At 38.3% G+C, this 20,435-nt stretch overlaps 1 protein-coding gene across 1 annotated transcript in view; it reads left to right on the top strand.

Annotated features, from left to right (window-relative positions):
* LOC124622045 (cathepsin O-like) overlaps window positions 1–20,435 on the top strand; it is a 102,904-nt gene that overhangs the window by 62,163 nt on the left and 20,306 nt on the right. Inside the window, exon 4 of the mRNA XM_047147604.1 lies at window positions 9,406–9,554. Coding sequence (XP_047003560.1) covers window positions 9,406–9,554 — 149 coding nt within the window. The remainder of the gene's footprint in view (window positions 1–9,405; window positions 9,555–20,435) is intronic.

Here is a 20,435-nt window from a genome sequence, read left to right as displayed (position 1 = left end):
AATACTATCATTAAATGTTTGCAGAAATGAGTTAACAAATATTCAAACTTCACCTTAACTGTCTCATTGTTTGATAGGCAATGATTACCATAATTTCTTTGGGAGATTTAATCTCTGTCTGCAAGGGATTTCCTGAACTTTCCAAGTTTTCCACTGCTCATTGACCTAGTGATCACCATTTTTTAGCTGCCCAAGGCACCACTGAGATTGACCGAGCTTGATCCTATTAACATATATTAATGACACTAATTTGTGGTCAGAAAAGGGGAACATTGTTACATCACATTGATCTTGGGCACACTTGTAATTAGCAAATACACTGTCTAAGTGTGCTAGTTCTATAGTGGGTCTATAGTTGACGCACTGTAGATTGAACAGTCATAATAGGTTTTTCAGATCACTAACATTGCGCGTATCAGCTGGCATGTCAAAATCAGAATTAAGATCACAACCTATTATGATGTCATAGTTGGTAAACCTGTTCGCAGTGACCACGCATAGAAGGATGTCCATTTTTTCTAAGAATAGACTATAAACATCACTGGGAGAAGGGATAAGACTATGAGCTTCATACTGCTCATAACAATACCAGTAGCTTCAGAATTCAATTCTTCACTCAGATAATCTAGACATAACTTAACCATCAACTGGTCTGCTAATATAGATAGCTACATCACTATTTCGAACTCTTCTGCAATAACTGTTTAATAAACTACAGTTTTCTATGTGCATTTTCAACTTCTTGTGGCGTAATGAATAATCCATTAAATTTCGGGCATGCAGCCGCGCAAATACTTTTTTTTTTTTGCGCGGCCGCATGTCCAAAATTTAATGGATTATACAGTTTTCTAACTTACAAACTGGAAGATCCAGGATGGAATGTAACAATATTATGAGAAGGAAAGTTGCCACTCACCATATAGCAGAGATATTGAGTCTTTTTGTTGTGCCTATCTGCTGCTCAGCATCTCCACTATATAGTGAGTGGCAATTTTCCTTCTCATAATATTGTTACAAACTGGAAGTTCGTCTTCGGTGGCCAGTGTTCAGTTAAATTTGAGAGGTCAAATTTATTCTCTGATGAAAAGCCATTCAATACCAGTTCCTTATTTTTCAATTCTTTGATGCTTAAAAAATCAATTTTTAGATCTATATTCTACTCTTCATCATTTTTTTTGGATGACACTTATTTTTGGATTTTTTTTGCTGGTTTATCCAGTTTTTCACTCTCATCAGGCCATTTTAGTTTCTTTTTTTTATTATTATTTTGCAAACATCTGTAAACATCCTGCTTAACGTTAGAGACACCATTCTATTTAGATGCAGATCGTCCTTTCCTAGGCAGTTTCCATTTCAGAATTTATTTGGATCTGTGAACACTGCTCCAAACCTATCACATTGTTATTTTGTGACACAGTTTATTTTGCAGGTATATTTATCACTTACGGATCTTATTATAATTATTCCACTGGTTATGAGCCAGGAACCTGCATGGACACTTCTCACTGAGCGAATCAAGTTTCTTGTCTCATTGGTGATTTCTTCTTCATTGTTACTTTTTATCAACTTTGTCCCAAAATGTAATAGTATACACCACTATTTATGCTCAAGTTAATTTTCTGCAGTATTCTGTTTTGAGTTTCCACATTTTTATAATGCTTGTTAAGCTGTTATATTTTAATTTCAGGTTGCACATCTATTTTGCATCCTGGGATGATGACATTTTTCAGTTAACGAATCGCCCATCAATGGAAATTTATTTTCATTTCTTTGTACACTTTAGTGACTACCTTTCTTTTTAGTGTGTGTTACCTACTTCCCCTTATATTTATATACTGAATTTTGGCTTATTAATGTGTGTCAGTGATTCATTGGGCACATCTAGTATATTAGACCTAAAGTTTTGATCATTAGTACTGCTAATACATGCATGCAAGTTCTCATGGTATTGTTTTGTTTCTGTTACCAGGCTTTCACACTCACTGGACTGTTTTTCTCTTACTAACGTATTATTTTCTTTACATGGAGCTATAATGCAATGTTGTATTGTTTCTGTTTTACAGCTTTTGGACACACGGAACTCTTTCTTGTAATAATTTATCATTTCCTTACTTTAAAATTGAGATTTCATTTTTCAGTACCTCGACATCACTTAGCAGTATCTTGATAATTTCACTTTTTGTATTCACTGCTTTTTCAAGTTTGGACAAGCCCATAAAAAATCACCAGTGCTGTATTTTAAGTTTATTTTTGCACATTTTTTGTGCAACCAGTGGTTGCACTTAACATATAGGGCTCCTTTTATCTCTTTCTTTTTATGTTCTTTACACAATGAACTGTTCGCTTTTTCCATTTTTGATGAGAGTGAAACACTATCCTTTTCTATGGGCTCCATCTTGCAGATATTGCATTATCCACACAGGAAATCTCTCAGCATCAAATACAGATACTTAAAGCATTTATTAACGAGTCTGTCAACAGTTGCAGTATTTATATTAGGCAACTAGTTTCAAACTGTAAGGTTCATTTTGAAGCTTGGCTTACTGAGGTTGCACTGACAGTGCCTGAAAAGTGGCAACACATGCATTATTAATGTTTGCAGAATGAATGCCACAATCCACATGTACCTCTTACCAAGTCAGTATCAATAGTGTTTGATTTTGGCTTGGTTAGAGGCATGTTTCAATTGTGACATCCATTCTGCAAACATTTATAAAACATGTGTTGCCACTTTGGTGTTTATTATTAAGATCAGGCACTGTCAGTGCAGCCTAAGAAGGCCAGACTTGAAAATGAACTCACCCGCGCGCGCGCGCCCACACACACACACACACACACACACACACACACACACACACACACACACACACACAAGAAAGGCTTTCATCCCAATGGATATAATGAGCCTTTATTAGTTTCTGTATTATTTAGTGTAGACAGACATCCAATCACCACAGACATCCAATCACTAGAATACTTTGATTTTGTTCTGAATATCCTATACAGACACATAAACTTTTTATATTTACTGTCGCATGGTATCAGAGCCAGTTCATCTTTTGAGTTGTTCATAATGAAATTTTTGTGATCCTTATAGGTTTGGAGCATTGTTTTCAGAAAATATTTTAATTACATTGAAACAAAGATCCCATACATCACCATCATTTACTCTCACCATGACATCTTTACCCTATTGAAACAGTTGCCTAACTCCTTTTGATGACACACTGAAGACTTTGAATTGGGATTTTATTTGGGAACACTAAAACAGCCCTTCAGAGACTGAACATTCTTGGCACTGCCATTTACTCACATGACTGTGAACTAACATGATTGAGGGTTGGTTTTTAATTAGGTTGCGAAATACAGAAATATGATACGAAACAGTTGCTGCACTCTCTAAAAGTGAAACCTAAGTGTGTTACAGCATTGAGTTTATTTTAATGTATAAAATATAAATGGTTTATATCTTCAGGAAAAACACATGAGAATGTTTTATGTGCTCCTTCCTTTGAGTGGTGAAATTATTGTTTTGTCTGCATTCACATCATCCTATACCAAATAGTACTAGCTGGTGAGACTGAACCTATACAGAGGAGGACAGCACAAATGATCACAAGTTTGTTTGACTTGCGGGACAGAGTCTCGGAGATGTTAAAAGAACAGAACTAGCAGGCTCTTGGAGATAGTTTAAATGTATCTTGAGAAAATTTACCAATAACGTTTCAAGAACTGGCTTTAAATTAAGATTCTAGGTATATACTACAACCCACTACATACCACTCGCTATCATAGGGATCGTGAATACAAGATTAGATTAATTACAGCATGTACAAAGACATTCTTCCTGCACTCCATATGTGAATGACATGGGAAAAAGCCCTAGTAACTGGTACAGTGGGATGTAACGTTGGCTGTGCACTTCACATTGGGTCACAGAGTGTAGATGTAAATGTGGGCGTCAGTGAAAAACAGTACAGGAATGTTGGAAACTATGTATCTGAAAGTGAGCATATTTTCTGTGGTTAAAGTCTAATGCATTTCGGTATGGTGGTGCTTAAAACACAGTGAGGCACAAAAGTCATTGTTTGAGTGCTAGCACAACCATTTGATGACCTTCCTTTTCAAATTACCTTCTGTCTGAACAAAATTTTTACTAGCAAGTAGTTTGTGTTTGCAGTAGGGTAGAGTCTTCTCTGGAAAATGATGTGGAATACTACTGCCAATTTTTGTGGCTGAAATTGCTTGTTGCTGATAAAATCTCCTCCCTTATCATCCAGTTTCTTCCCTCCTGTGTTTAGGTAGTCTAGTGGGCAAATGTTCCTCCCAGTCTTTTCTTTTTATAAAATAAAACTGTTGACTGTTGACGTAATACATAAGAGGACAGATAATTTGTCCTTCCTCTTCATTCTTTCGACTAATGGATGGAGAATTGATGCACTCTGTCAACACCAGTTTTTTTTCTATTGTAATTAATGACAGTCTAGCTTTATGATTTCTGCTACTGATCCTCCCATGATTCTCAGTAGAATTTCAATGCTAGTCATCTTATGCTTTGTGGAAAGACAATAGTTTCATTCTGATGTCCATGTGTCTGCCAAGTTTTCTTTCACTTGGAAATAAATGTGAGTCATCTTGAAAGCACAACTCTTCATTGTCTGTTTCTTCTATTTCTGATCCTAGATCTCTGTACACAATATCCAACATTTCCAGTTGTAGCAGATTGTTAATCACCATTTCTCTCTTTGTATGCACCACAATGGACACTCTTTGTAGTTGCCTAAATCATTATAAGAATGAGAGATCTGGTGAGTGCACTCTTCTTGCAACAGAACAATGAACTGTTCCCACATTACGAGAAGACCTTGCATCGGCAACCCACTGAACAACCCTCAGGCAGTACATGCTCTCCTATGTATACAGGAAAGCCAGGGCATACATACCTGTATGGTATATGGGTGTCATGATGTAATTGTTAATTTCTGTGATGTTTTGCAGTCAGAAAGTGACATATGGCTTTTGCAGGATGAAATGTCAATCACATGGCAATCTTACTTATCCAGTGGTTAAAACTTTAAAATGTTTCTGTGGTGTGGTTAGTAGAACTGCCAAAACAGTGCTTCAGTTAGTGTAGGAGGGGTGGGAAGTATAGTGGACAGGACATTACTCATTTCAGAGCACGACGAGAGGAACTCAAAACCATGATTGAGAATGTAACTCAATTGCTCCAGTCCTGGTTGGTTCTTAGTTACGAGGGGAATGCTCCTCTGTGGCCGGGCAGTGGGACTTTGGGAAGTGGTGGGACACTGGAAAGACAAGGCACGGGAGATTTGTTTTTGTACAAGCTTGGGAGGATAATTAAGGTCTGTGAAGGCTTCAGCGAGACCCTCTGTATATTTTGAGAGGGACCACTCACCGCTGCAGATGCGACGACCATGGGTGGCTAGGCTTTATGGAAGGAATTTCTTGGTATGGAACGGGAGGCTGCTGTTGAAGTGGAGGTATTGCTGGTGGTTAGTAGGTTTGATATGGATGGAGGTACTGATGTAGACATCTTTGAGCTGGAGGTCAACATCTAGGAAGATGACTTGTTGTGGTGAGTAGGACCAGGTGAAGCAAATGGGCAGAAGTTGTTAAGGTTATGGAGGAATGTGGTCGGGTGTCCTCACCTTCGATCCATATCGCAAAGATGTCATCAGTGAATCTGAACCAGGTGAGGGGTTTAGGATTCTGGGTTTTTAGGAAGGATTCCTCTAGATGGCCATGAATGGGTTGGCATAGGATGGTGCCATGCGGGTGCCCATAACCATATCCTGGATTTGTTTGTAGGTAATACCTGCTCCCAACCCCTTACCTCATGGCTCATACCCCTGTAATAGACCTAGATGTAATACCTGTCTCATACATCCTCCCACGACCACCACCACGACCACCACCACCACCACCACCACCACCACCAATGCCTACTCCAGTCCGGTCACAAACCTCACGCATCCCATAAAATGCAGGGCTATGTGTGAAGCCAGTCATGTGATCTACAAGCTACGCTGCAACCACTGTGCTGCATTCTATGTGGGCATGACAACCTGCCTTCATGAATGGCTACCAACAAACTGTGGCCAAGAAAAAAGTGGACCACCCAGTTGCTGAGCATGCTGCCAACCATGAATCCTACATTTCAGTGACTGCTTCACAGTCCGTACCATATGGATTCTTCACACCAGCACCAGCTTTTCTGAATTGCACAGGTGGGAACTTTCTCTGCATTATATCCTATGTTCCCGCAACCCTCCTGACCTCAACCTTTGTTAGTCATTGCCCTCTCCCATCCAGCCCCTTCTCTGGTTCCATTCCAGCACTACACAGCACTCATTCAACCATCACACTCAGTCTTTTCACTGCCCTCCATTTCTGCTACCCTGCCCCCTCTGCTCCCCACATCTCCACTGGCCTCTGTCTAACCTGGAGCACTTCGTTGTCCACCACCCCTACCCTAATATCCCTCCCCCTCCCTGCCCCAGCCTCCTCCTTACCCCCACCCAGTCGCCACTCCCATCATGCACTGGAGCTGCTGCTTGCAGGTTGGTCTCGATTGCTTGAGACTGCAGTTGTGTGTGAGTTGTGTTTTCACGCGTGAGTGCGTGAGTGAGTGAGTGAGTGTGTGTGTGTGTGTGTGTGTGTGTGTGTGTGTGTCTCGTCTATTTTTGACGAAGGCCTTACTGGCCGAAAGCTTTATTTGTGACAGTATTTTTTTTGTGCTTCATCACCTCTGTTATACGGTGAGTGGCAACTTTCCTTTTCATAATATTGTTACATTCCATTCTGGATTTTCCATTTTTTCTTAATATACAGGGTGGTTAAAGTTAAACTTCAGCTACTTGAGCCAGTGTAGATGGAAAACTATTTATTTTTTGGATACTCAGCTTTATAGGAATGATGTTCAGACTGCATGCTGCAGGATTTATGTTGTGTGTGTGTGTGTGTGTGTGTGTGTGTGTGTGTGTGTGTGTGTGTGTCATGACTTGCTGTTAGGTGTCGATACTGGAACAATGATGCAGGGTTTAAACACAAGCATCAGTGTGCATTGCACTTGCAGAGAATCAAATGAGAAGGGTTTTACTTGTAAAGCTCTTTTATCAAAACAAGAGCAATAGTGCTGCTGCTTTTTATGAGTATAGACACATTAAAGGAATATATGGCTAAAGAATGTGAAGTTTGATTAACTGGTGATGTGGGAATTGCTCCTGGGAGAGACAAATGGCCAATTGCTCAACAGATTGTCGAAGAAGTTACTGTTGCCACACCTGAGAATGATGGATGCAATGTGCAATCTGCAAGCAGTGCGTAAGCTGTGTCAGGACAACTGAACTTTGTGTGATCCGCCATTCAAAAAATGCTGTGAACAATTGTCTTGCAATCTCTAGTATAGTTCCTTGCCATTGTGGATGCAGATGGTAGTCACACTGAGCAATGACTGTAACCTGGAACATAAATGTGGTACTCAGTTATCAAATGTTACCCTCTTGGATGGAAATTCAGATGTATTTCTTTCAGTGATTTGTTAATTATTTCTTTTCTGCATGTCATTACAATTTTTCAGCAAAGTCTCATTTTCCTAAGATCACAAGTTTTTCATGGGGACCCTTCAAGTAATGAAAGTTTACTTATAACAACCCTGTATTACTAAGTTCTGAATTTGTACAACTCACCCAGAATGTATCAACACACTTTTTTCTGTAAGTGAAAGCATAACCTGTAAACAATTGTAGAGAGCTTTTGACATCATTCACTAAGTTATTCATACGCATTAAGAGCAGCAGCAGTACTTTAATACAGGCACAGCTGATTTTCTGTTCACTCTGATACTCTAAAGAATGCAACAATATGGGATGAAAATGGATTCAGCCTAATTATTCGCTGGAAAGAGGTGCAAATCAAACAGGAACCACCTGCTTTTCTTAATGTGCCTTGCATCACCACCACATCACTGGGATTCAGTGAGCCTTGCAATATCTTTTTTACCCTAAATATAACATGAACAGGCACTGGTAAATATTCTAACTTGTTATATAGAGAGGAAAAAAATAATTTCTCCAGAGTGTTATAGTGGAGGTAAAACTTTTAACCGAAGAGTGCCCATTAACAGCTTTCAGTGGTGAACACTCCAAATCCCTGTGTGCAACTGAAAAGGTGGTCGAATATTCCTGTAGTATGAACATCTGGCTTCAGTTATGGTTCTGTGTATTTTGTGGTTTTATAAATTTTATGTATTTTTATATCCATCCTTTTTCTCTTTTTGTAGGACTTTCTTTTGTATGCACACTTTATGTTTGTGTTTTAGACCATTAGTATACAACTAACTCATGTGCTGTCGTACATCATACATTAAATAAATAAAACAGGTCTTATGATACTCCATCTGTAATTGCATAATAGTGCTTACCTGACAAGAAATTGTTTGTCCAGCCTCAATTTTGATTAAATATGCTCTAACGTAATACATTATTAAACAGTAATTTCACATTACACTATATAAGTAAATTCCCCAAACACTGATTTGACTGCCATTGGCTAAAGTTTCTGGACATTGTGAATAAAAAGTGAAATCAATTTTTTTTAATGTATCAAACATTCTTGATGAGTCTGCAGAAGAGTTTGTTATTAGAGGAGTTTATGTATTAGAGCATCAGACGTGTTGTATATATCTACAGTGAACTGACAATGGTAACAGAGATGCATAGCTTTGTGATTCAATTGTACAGTTGCCTTGAAAATCATACACGCTTCCATAACTAGCCAAATGACCTTCAACAAAACGTACCCTGGTGTATGACCATACCATCACATTCTTGTACAGAGCAACACTTAGGGCATTTTTGCATATAGCCCTCAGTAGGGTGATGCATCCATCGTTACCCTTGCACTTAGTTAGATGGTCTTTGGGAAATGGGCACCAGAAATAATTGTTGGTTTAGTTCATAATGCAGCTTAACAGTTCATGCTCGGGTGCTTCATTTTTATTTAGAGATTTATTTCTGTTTCTGTTTATAAACATATTTCTAAATTCTTTGTATCCACTGTTTTTGCCAAACATGCTTACAACAATATTTTCTCTCTGTACAAACAGAAGCCTGGAATTTTTGTCCCATTTGTAAATATGTTGTTGATTTTAGATGCAAGCCAGAAGACACTGCTGACCTTTTATTCCTCCCCATTTTAAAATTTTGTGTAGATGTGAGAATTTTAGTGTAGTTGGTTGATTAACTTCTCATTTTTTCTGTTGAAGTAGATATGTTATTTTTTTATGTTTTTGAAATATCATATTTATATTTTAATGACTATTTGTTTTTAAACTTTTGCAAAATTTATTTTCAAGGTTATATTATTTTTTTCAACATGTTTCAGATGATTGATTGTGCTCAGAATGGGAACATAGGGTGTGCTGGTGGTGATACATGTAGTCTTCTTGAATGGATTGTTGCAAAAAATATTTCTATTGCGTTAGAAAAACAGTATCCATTAACTCTGGAGACACAGACATGTAAATTAAAAGGGTATGTTTCTCAAGAAATATTAAAGATACTGACATGTAGTTTTTCTGTTTGCAAGAGTTTTTAGTACATGTTATCCCTGAACCTTTGTTACTGAAAATCATTATGATCACTGATGAACTTTTTGTGTAACATTTATAGGAGTATTTTAGCTACCACAAAAGAAGATTACTGCTCATTGTGTGAAAGTTTACAGTATATACGGTAGTTCCCATGACAGACAAATTTAATTGAGACATAAAAGGGAAGTAACACATTCTGAAAGGGTAATTCATTGAAGTCATATGTAGCCTGGCACTGTAGGAAACAAACCACACTAAAAACTCAGCTGGAGGCAAATATACTGTTACAACAGCTTCAAGAGAAGTGGTGGTGTGGATAAGACATTGGACCTTTGTGTTGGAAGACTGGGATTCAAATCTCCTTCCAGGCATCCACATTGAGGTTAAATGCCAGTTTTTATTTATTTTTACACTTAATGCAAAGTATAACCCCTTTAAGTTTTTGGTTTCCATGAGCATAAATGAACATATATGTTTTAGTACATGAATTATTTTGAGCTTCACATCGTCTTCAAAGTTTGCTGTCAATAAGACATTTGAACATAAAGGGAAAACCTATACCTTTGTTTATCGTGTGTGTTACATTTATTCATTCATTTATTCTGTGTGTGATGTTGTTTAACATTCAGGAGTCTGGAAGACTTGCCAACAACATAGCCATCCTCCCAATTCAACAGTTATGTTGGCACATTCTCTGCACTGTGTGCTGCCACCTCTGTGATTCTGAAGCTCCAACAACTCTTTCTTTCTTTCTTTTTTAAATAGGGGTACTTGTTCAAAAAATAACATTGAGATCAAAATATTTATAGAGATTGAAATCTTGATTTGCATGATATCAGCTCTCGCTCAGTTGATGATAGAATGTTAAGTCCCAGTCTTTCACTTCTGGAGTGAATTCACTATCTCCAATGCAGAGATACATTACATCTTCAACACATTAGCACAGGTGAGACACATTAGAGCTACAAAGTTCATCTGCTCAGACTCCATGAGTCCAATTAAAGCTATCCAGTGCGCATATCCATTCACGTTGTCCAGAATACTCTCCTTACTTAGTTCATGTAAGGAAGAAGGTAACTTTTCCCTGGGTACCAGGGCATGTAAGAATTTGGAGATAAATTAGCAGATGCAGCAGCAAAGGACACCTCCATGATGTCTACGGTGGGATTTTGTGAATACCTCCTATATGCAGTGAACTCGCTGACGAAATACTGGGCCATGTGGTTATGGGAGGTGGTAGTGTCAGATAAAAAAATTTTGTCACCGAACTTAACCATCCAGCCCCATTGTGCAATTCCTTCTAACCACAGAGGCATGATGAAGTGTTGCGTATTTGTGTCAGGATTGGACATAGTTCACTGATGCATGTGTTCCTTGTGTAGGAAGAGGACCAACCATTGTGTCAAGCTTGTGATGTAGAAGTTTCAGTATGCTGTATTTTAATTGAATTTATTTTCTATCATGAGAGGGCAGCAACTGGTTTTCCAGCTGATCTGTCAGCTATTTTGAGCAACAATGAGACAAATGTGGAATAAAATTTGAGGTTATGCGTGGTATATGACCTTCCATGTAATTTGATATGCAGGAGATTTTAGGGTGTTCTCAGGTTTCCTGGTTGATAGATTGTTTATTTGAGAGATCAGCTTGCCACTATACACAAATTACTTTTTGATTCACTTGAGAAAACTAAAACTGAGAGACTGAATTGATGGCAAATACTTACCTTCAGGATGCAAAATTTCAGTATTGCTAACAAACACTCATAAAAGTACAAGCACTATTCTAGCTTACAGAGCTAATAGTTCCTTCCTTAGGGAAGAGAGAAGGATAGCTTAAATATGTGCTATCGAGCTGATGTTTTTGCCTATATCTGGGGATGAAACTGGTAATTGATAAAAGGACATAATTTTAAGTTTATGCACACCCTTCAACTAAGTCTTTCCCAAATAATGTCACATACTGCTTCAATTTCTATCTTGGTGGTTTTAAGTTTCTTGTCTATTGGGACAGATACATCACTACCATTTCCCATTAGCCTACCCTTTTGATATAGACATAGATTCACCGGAGCTTTCTGTGCCTAGTATTCTGTGAGCTCTACTGTGTATCAGGACTGCTTCAAACCTTGGCAGTTTGTTGTAAATGTCTTGGCAGAGATTCACTAATATCTTAATTGTCTTTGTCTGTGGCATGCAGGGGGAAGGGGAGCCAGTTATTTGGATCTTCGTGCACTTCATGTACAGTTATTTACCTAGCTTTTGGGTAGTTCATCTCTGATCCGTTTAGGAAGACCCTCCAGTTATGTGACCCAAGAGTAGGAAGTTGCAGTCTAGCTTGTCACAGCACCTTCAAATTCTCTCATTCAACCCTTTCACTCAATTCAAAAGCAAAGGGAGATTGATCAGTTCCAGAGACAATGCTACAAATTGTGAACAGCGTTGAAGCTCTGTGAGAGGCTAATCTTCTCAGCCTTCTCTACCTGTTGCTGGAGTGATCAAAGTATGTTTTTGGAGCCCAGATGACAGGCATAATTTATTCCAACAAATGCCACAATCTGCAGTTAGTTCCACCCTACTCCCTCTGTGGTTGCTGGAACAATCTTTTCAGTTTGTTGTCTAGGAATGTTTTGGTAAGGGGGTTAATACCAACACTATTGATGAACCTTGCCCCCTACAACCACAAAGATTTCACGAACTTTGTTATTAATTATAATCTAGCAATTACAATTCAAGATGTATAGAGTAGCTTTGTTCAAGCTCAAAGAGAACCTATCAACAGAAGCAGTGGGCTAAGTTTGCTAGAAGCATCCAACAGTTAGCTGCCTGGAACCTTCAGCTTCTAAGTGGCTAAAATATTCACATTTAAAAAAGTGTAGCTGTAGGTAAACATGTTTGATGGAATGACAACATACTTGAATGGCACTTAGAGTTCAGCACATTTGGAAGAACTGAGATTGCTTGCTGTTTGCTGAGGTGGTCTAGAGTTACTTTAAATTTACTGAACTAGAACAAAGAATGTGCTCCTGCACAAGTTTTTCCCTTAACTTTTTATAACATTTTAAGAGTGTTGCAGTTATATACCTGTGTTCACCATTGCATTTAAGCAGGTTGTAATATGGCTGTAATGTTACAATGATAAAATATTAAATGTGTCTTGTTGCAGAGATAAGTTTAATATGTCTGCCCCTGTGTCTCTGGTTTGGTAACATATGTTTTTGTGGCTACTGGACTTGTGTGGTGGCTTTACTGAGAGAATGTGATTAGTCACAAAATAACGCTGACCATGTGCACAAATGTCTCCTATCCTATACTTTGCAGATGTTAGTTTGTTAATTAAAAGACGGAAAATGCCACTTCAAGATGATAACAGTATAAGTCAAATTACTTGTTTTTATTGCCGTTTCAGCACATAATCCACTTACACTAACAATGCCTAAACTCATCCAGTCTTGTGTTAATAGTTAAGCTTGTTTCACATTCATACTGATATAACCAATGCCATATTGTGTTTCCACATTAATCAGACAGGTAAACTGCCGATAAGCCTTTCTTATGTTAATCATAATATGACCTGATCACGGAGTTACTGATTAACAAATGCACTACTCTTTCAGCCATAATTCTTCCAACTAGCCCCTTGTGCCTTTCCTCAAAATAACTGAATTACTCAAACACTTTTTTCCTACAAACCAATATAACACTTTCAACTCTTAGCAGATTCTTCATGCTGTTTGTCTGGTATACCTCAGCCGCTCTATACTTAAGCCCGACGACGACTCTGTGCACACTGACTTCCCATATGACCAGTACCACTGGGGGATTGTTGATGTTAAATACAAGAAAATGCTCCCTCCAGAGAAAAGACACACTCAGCTGTGAAAATTCCAGAAGCCAGCCATAGGCAAAGAGGACAATATCGCTAAGTCTTAACATCAAAGACAGCTGTACTCCTTACAAGGTGACTTTCTGTGCTGCTATGTATTTTCGTTAAGATATCCCCAAGCTTTGTTTTGCTAACGGAATTTATAGGTTTTTTTGTGCAGTTGGGAGGGAAATGGCATGTTTGAGTACTTCCTCATCTGCTCCAGTTTTCTGCATGCGATTCAAGCTATACAGTGCATGTATGCAGTAGATAAAAAAATCATAAATATCAATGACTATGTTCTAAGGTTTCAAAGTTTGAATAATGAGGTGCCCTGCTGCTGGCACAGAGGCACGTAAGTATTCCAGGATACAGTAACCCAGGTAGTATGCACTGCAAATCCAGTGATTCATTGTGTGATTCCCTTCATGCGTTTTGCTTGCTATTTGAATAGAATTGCTGGTAAGAAGAGTGACAGGAAGTCGTGCAGTTAGCTGTGGCCTAGTGACACCAAGATCGAGTCCTTCTGGGCATTCACACTTGTGTAAACAAGGCACAATCTGTTTCAACAAGAAGACCTATCAGTGTGCAGTGCCTATAATGTGCAGATTTCAATATGATTGTGCTTGGGAGTGGGCTTTTGTAAGATGTCTGATCTGCATCCTAATATGGTAAGGAGATTTTAATGCCATGGTGACTGGCTGATCCTCCTTTTTAAGTGATCACTGCATCACACTTCCGTGATGCCTTACTTTAGCCATTGTTATTCTGCACTGTCCATGGATTTAGCAGATTTCGGAACAGGTACTATGTTTACTGTTTTAATAGGGTGTGATTGATTGCGATTAACCTATTAGTGTACAATGATGGATTTACCCATCATTGTATGTACAGAGACAGGTACAGCTGCCACTGTGCAGTCACCTTGTTGTGCAGTGCTTAGGCATGTACTGCATTACTGTCAGCTATATTTTTAGTTCAGGCTGCTTGTTAAAAGATAGCACCTTTAAATCTGCTAGAAATGTTCAATTGCAGCGAAATATTACAGTGCAAAGTTGACACTTTTTTTTATACATTCAGTAGTGCCTCTTGGCCTGATCCGTATGAAATCCAAGCTGAAAGAATATCTTGATTTCTTGAAGAAATGATTTGTGAGAGATTGATGGAGAAATAGATCCTGAAAACAATGAAAACACAGAATCAGAAGTAAGTGAAAGCACAGAATCAGAAGTGAGTGACAACAGTGGTTGTGCTGACAAAGATGATTTTTCCCTCGACAATTGAGAAACAATTACATTACCAAGAGCACCAATGAAGGCGAGGTAGACATTGTTATTTGCAGATCCCTAGGCCAAAACCTTTCAGAACTGCTTGTAGCTCTACAGTTTTTTGACGCCATAGTTCTGGGAGTCAGTGGTCAAGGAAATAAATTTATTTGCAGCTGAAACATGCAGAGCAAAGAACAACAATTGGCAAAGCACATTGGTTTCCTGTGACAGTAGAAGAGATGAAGGCCCACTTTGCACTCTGCCTACTTATGTCCAAAAGACAGAAATGATCTGTAGAAGATAACTGGGTGAAGAGAAAATAGTGCCGACCTCTATTGTCGGTAAAACCATGCCTTTTAGGAGATTCGAAGCCATCTCAAAGTATCTTCATTTTGCTACTTATTCTGCAGATACGTAGCGTGACAAAATGAGAAAGGTCAGACCAGCAGATCTTTCAAGAAGAAGAGTAATATCTTCTTATTGACAGATTTCAGAGGGTGTACAAGCCTGGAAAAATTTTTGTATTGATGAGAGCCTGATGAAGTTCAGGGGCAGATTGTCATATGTACAATACAACCCTTCAAAGATGGCAATATTTAGTTCAAAAATATATAAATATTGCCCATTTGAAATTCGATACTGTTACAGTTTCAAAATTTCTACAGGTCTTGAGGCAGAAAAAGTATTCAGCAGCCTGGCCAGTGAGGAAGTTGTTTTGGATTTGTGTGAGACTTTACCGGATGAACGGACAACAATATACATGGATAATTGGTATAGTTCTCACACCTTCTTTCTAAGGCTGTTGGAGAGGAAGGCATATGCAACCAAACAGAAAGTACATGCCATCAGAGTTAAAGAACTGTGCTGAAAAAAGGCAAACTGACTTTTGCATCAATGAATAAAGTTGACATAAAAAGGGAAGACTAAGCTGAAATCTAATTGCATCATTGATTGTAACCGAGGAATGGACGGAGTTGATGCACACGACCTTAGCATCGTATCCTCTTGTGAAAAGATATGTGAAGGGATATAAAAAAATATATTTTTATATGTTAGACATGGCAATTCTCAGTGCAAGTGTAGTACACTATATGATGAACACCAGTAAAGAAGAATGTGGTTCACAGATTTTTGTCTCAGCCTGACAGAACAAATTTTGAAAAATGTTTAGACTTCCTGATTACAGGATTTAGACGCTTAAGCCAAGAAACAAATCCATTAATACAACAAGGAATATACTGGGGACATTTACCCACCCAATACCTCGATCAGACAGAGATGCAGCACCATCTACAAGTTGTAAGGTCTGTTACAACAGAAGACACTGTGGAGAATCCTGCTTTGAGTGTGAAGATAAGAGTTTTAAGCTTTATCACACTCGGACAGACTATGTATGATTATATTTCATAGTGTAATAGAGAAACACAATAAATAGACTGCTAGATGGCTCTAATATAGCTTATAGTATGTTGCTCCACAAATGCTCTAAAATGAAATAAAATGATTGTATGGCATTTATTGGCTGGGATATCCCCTTTGGGGTTCAACTGCCTTATTGCAAGTCTTTTCAGTTGATGCCACTTCGACGACTTGTGTGTCAATGAAGATGAAAATGATGATGGACACACAACACCCAGTCCCCTCCCGGGAATCGAACCCATGCCCCCTAGCATAGTACGCAGTAACATGTTCAATTTATTGGTCATAACGTTCTACAGTAGTACATAATTTTCGACTGACATTTAAAAGTAATAAAACAAACTAAAATTAATTGCAGGTTCCTTGACATTTTAGAAGAAACCCAAGTCTAGACCAGAAAGTGATGCTCGTCATTTGGTCATGCATGTTTTTCAAAGATCAGGTTGTCTCTTGTTTCTCCATGTTCTGAATCGCATCATCGAAAATTGGAGTTCACATGATGGTTCTTCTGAGGAAGTTGGCGTATGAGCTACAGAGGCTGACAGGAAAACGGCTGAAAAATATGTGTACTACTGTGTCACAACGTCAATAAACAGGGTGTATACAACATGGGACAACTGGGAAATCCAGAAGAAACCAGGGAATTTTTTCATCCGGGAGAAAACCCGGGAATTTTTCTTTGTTTTAGTTTTCTGTTAAAGTTTTGTAATTTTGACTGGCAAGAATTGATACTCGAGCAAAAAATGTTACTGTATCTTGCTACTTGAGAATAATACTGCTACACAAACGAGAGAGAAAGAAAATAAAACTTTAGTTGCAAAGGAAATGCGCCATTTACAACAACAAAACACTGTGTACGCGCAAGTGTCTGCAAACAGAAAAATATGTCAGAGGCATTAGGGTGAAGACTTCGTAACAATAAACTGCTTTCTATGAGTGTGACTTCACAGCTGTTTACATTAGATTCATTTGAACAGTTGCCAGCAGGCTTATGCGTATGAGCAGTACCACCTCCTGCCTCCGGTTACTTAAAGTGTAGCTGTATCGGCAGTAGCAGCAAGTAGGCAGATGATAATGTGAAAATTTTTTCTCGCACACCCTAGCTGCCAGATTTGTGCATGCGCAGAGTTTTATGGGTTGTAGTGAGAAGGGGCTTAGTCTCCACCTGACCCGTGTTTGCATTAAGTGATTTCGCTGCTTCTCTTCATTTACAGCTCCCATGTCAAATGAAAACAAAACTGCTTTCTGTGGCTGGCAGCTGTCAAGTGAATTAAAATAATTCACATAAGTGCAGAAGGCAAAAATATATTCTTAATTTCAATTTTCTGATTTTATTTCCAAGTCTTGAGCAGTCAACCAGTAATTGCCTTGCAAAACAATGAAGTTATTTTTGTCAGGTTGCTAAAGAAATTTGGCTTTGTTAATCTTTTCTGCTGAGGCAATAAATTTATTTGAAACGAAGTGTTTCATTCCACAGTATTGGCTAGTTCCAATTGTTCGCTGAATTTCAAGTGCACATTATCATCTTCTGTCACGTATGGCATTATGCCATAATATAGAACCAAACATGAGATAGTACAGTACTGGTACTCCAAGAAAATATACATCCCAAAAACCACACTGAAAAGCTTTATATCAGATGGGACCTACTTCATTGTGAATCTGGGCAAACCGATGTGCACTTCTAGCCGAATTATGCATTTTAGTATTGTTTACGAAATTCCAATGCTCTTGGAGTATCCTCTGATGTCCTGTTTCTTTTATGGTGTAATGTAAGATCTGTTAATGCTTTATTCATATGAACACGCGGGCTTCCTACATCACTGCAACTACGCACGCACAATAGTGCCTGTTTTCTGGCACTCTCTGGCAACTGCTAAAACGAATCTATTTCTAACAGTCTCAGGATAGTATTGTGAATGATGTTTTGAAAGGCATTACTTTCAAAGTAAATTTCCTTTTGAGCAAGATGAATTATGTTACGTGTGAGAAAGTGGGATGAATTTCTTAAATCACAGAGCGTTTGAGTCTCGTTTAAAACTGAACACTTTGAGGACCAGCCATTTAGAAGAATTTCGAGCACAAAAGACTGAACATTTGTGTCATTATTTTAAATTTACTGGCACTTTTGTGTGATATATCTTATAGTATAACACACGCAAAAAAGATCAATATTACATTCGAAAGCTTAGCTTCTCATAGGTTAGTAATCTTAGAGATCCACATTATATGTGAAAGCTTAGCTTTTTTTGTTGCTACAGTATGTATATTAATGTAAACCGTTAACTTTTTCCTCTTTGTGTGTTCGCGCTACGTAACAGTGTTTCTGCTGTTGGCTGACTAAACATGTGTCCTATGCTCTGAATATCTGCTGTCATCCTCCGGCAAGATGACGTGGCATGAGATATGATTGGCTTACAAAAGGACATAGCAATCTCGGTTTCAACACTCCGGAAACTAACATGCTGTGTTTGGTGCAATTCCAATTGATACTTTCGTAATACAAAAATATGCAGTGTATATGTTGCTGCACATCAAAGGTCTTTCCATAAACTTCTCTCCCCTCCCCCCCCCCCCCCCCCCCCCCTAAAGTACTGGGAAGTTCTACGCCAGTGTATAAAACATTAACCATTCAACAAAGGATTGATAAGTTTTTGGAAAAAGTGTATTTTCACCCGGGAAAAAGTTTTTTTTTTTTAACAGAGATATCTGGGAATTTTTTTTCCTTGTCTTCGTATACCCCCTGATAAAAAAATTGTATGACAGTGGGTTAAGTTGATCAAATAGGAAATAGGATTTTTTTTTTTGTGTGTGTGTGTGTGTGTGTGTGTGTGTGTGTGTGTGTGTGTGTGTGTGTGTGTGTGTTTTAGTTCAGGAAAGGTATTAATATCCTCCATGTCAAGTGACCTAATTCTGTGCACACTGTAATTAGTTAATCACATCTTTGCGATCCCTATGGGACCAGTACATGGGGTCGTAGTATAGTCATGTATGCCTCACTTAGAGCTGTTTCAAGAAACTTGTAACTAGCCTTGCTCAGGACATTTTGTGTCTTATGTTCAAGCACCTCGACGGTTCAAAAAAACTTGTGACCAGTTGTGCTGCCTGTCTTTGAACACATTCTGTATTCCCTATTACTTCCATTTTGTGTGGGTCCCACACTCTTGAGCAACATTGTAGGATGTGTCACACAAGTATCGTGTAGGCAATCTCTCTCTTGTAAAGTGACTGTATTGTCATAGAAACCTACCAAAGAAGTATATTTTCCTAGTATTCTGGTAATGAAGTCTGTCACCTGCGTAATATACTACTAGAGCTGCGACAATGTTTAAAACTAGTAAGGTATGTTCGATAAAATATTTTAACCTTGGTTTTAAACTGTCTAATAGCAAGTATAATTAGTACAATTGGTTAGATTGCCAATTTCAGTGTGCATAAAGAAAAATAACACATCAAAAATGGTGCATCAGGTATTTTATGCCTTAGATACAGTCCATAGTCCAAAACATAGAAATACAGTAGGATTTGACACATAACTTCAACTTGTGGGTAAACTATACTTGAAATATTCGGTACAGAAAATACATTATAAGAAAACATTGTCGAATGTCACCACTTTCATATCCCAAGACTTCACTCATTGTTGCAATAAAGTCTAGTACCTGTTCTTCCTCCTGACTGACAGTTTCCTCTTTAAAACAGGGATCCATCATATTTGCCACTGCATAAATTGTTCTACATGCTTACCTGTGCTTCAGTGTCATAGCACCTTTAATGAGAGACCTGTCTGCTGGAGAGTATATTACATTCTAGGAGTGCAGTGTATGCTTCCCTAGCAGTGCTGTCAAACACATCATGTACTTCCGAAAGTACAGCATTATCATCTTCAACCTTGTGTATGGCTTCTGACAATATTGTAAATGATGCTATTTATCTTCAAATTGCTGCCACGTTTCATCTGCTAACACACAAGCTTTAACTGTTCTGTTGTACTGCACAGTTAAGCACAAAGCTCCCTCATTATTCTTAAGTAAACTGTCCAATCAAATCACAGTACCTGCCCAACAGGTTGGTGATGGAAGCTTTAGTGTCAAGGTATGACCATATTTTCTGTTTCTCTTAGTTTTCAATAAAGCATGGCAGACATGGCACACCAAAAAGAATTTTACTATTTTCTTCACTAGATGGAAGCACTCTGCCAATGCTATCCATGACATTGTATCCTTTATTAGTAGATTAAAGATAAGTGCTTCACAACCTACACAGTGAGTGTG

This window comes from Schistocerca americana, chromosome 7 (genome assembly GCF_021461395.2).
Source record: "Schistocerca americana isolate TAMUIC-IGC-003095 chromosome 7, iqSchAmer2.1, whole genome shotgun sequence".
Lineage (NCBI taxonomy): Eukaryota > Metazoa > Arthropoda > Insecta > Orthoptera > Acrididae > Schistocerca > Schistocerca americana.
The sequence above is the reverse complement of the archived record's forward strand: the minus strand, read 5'-3'. Positions and strand labels throughout refer to the sequence as shown.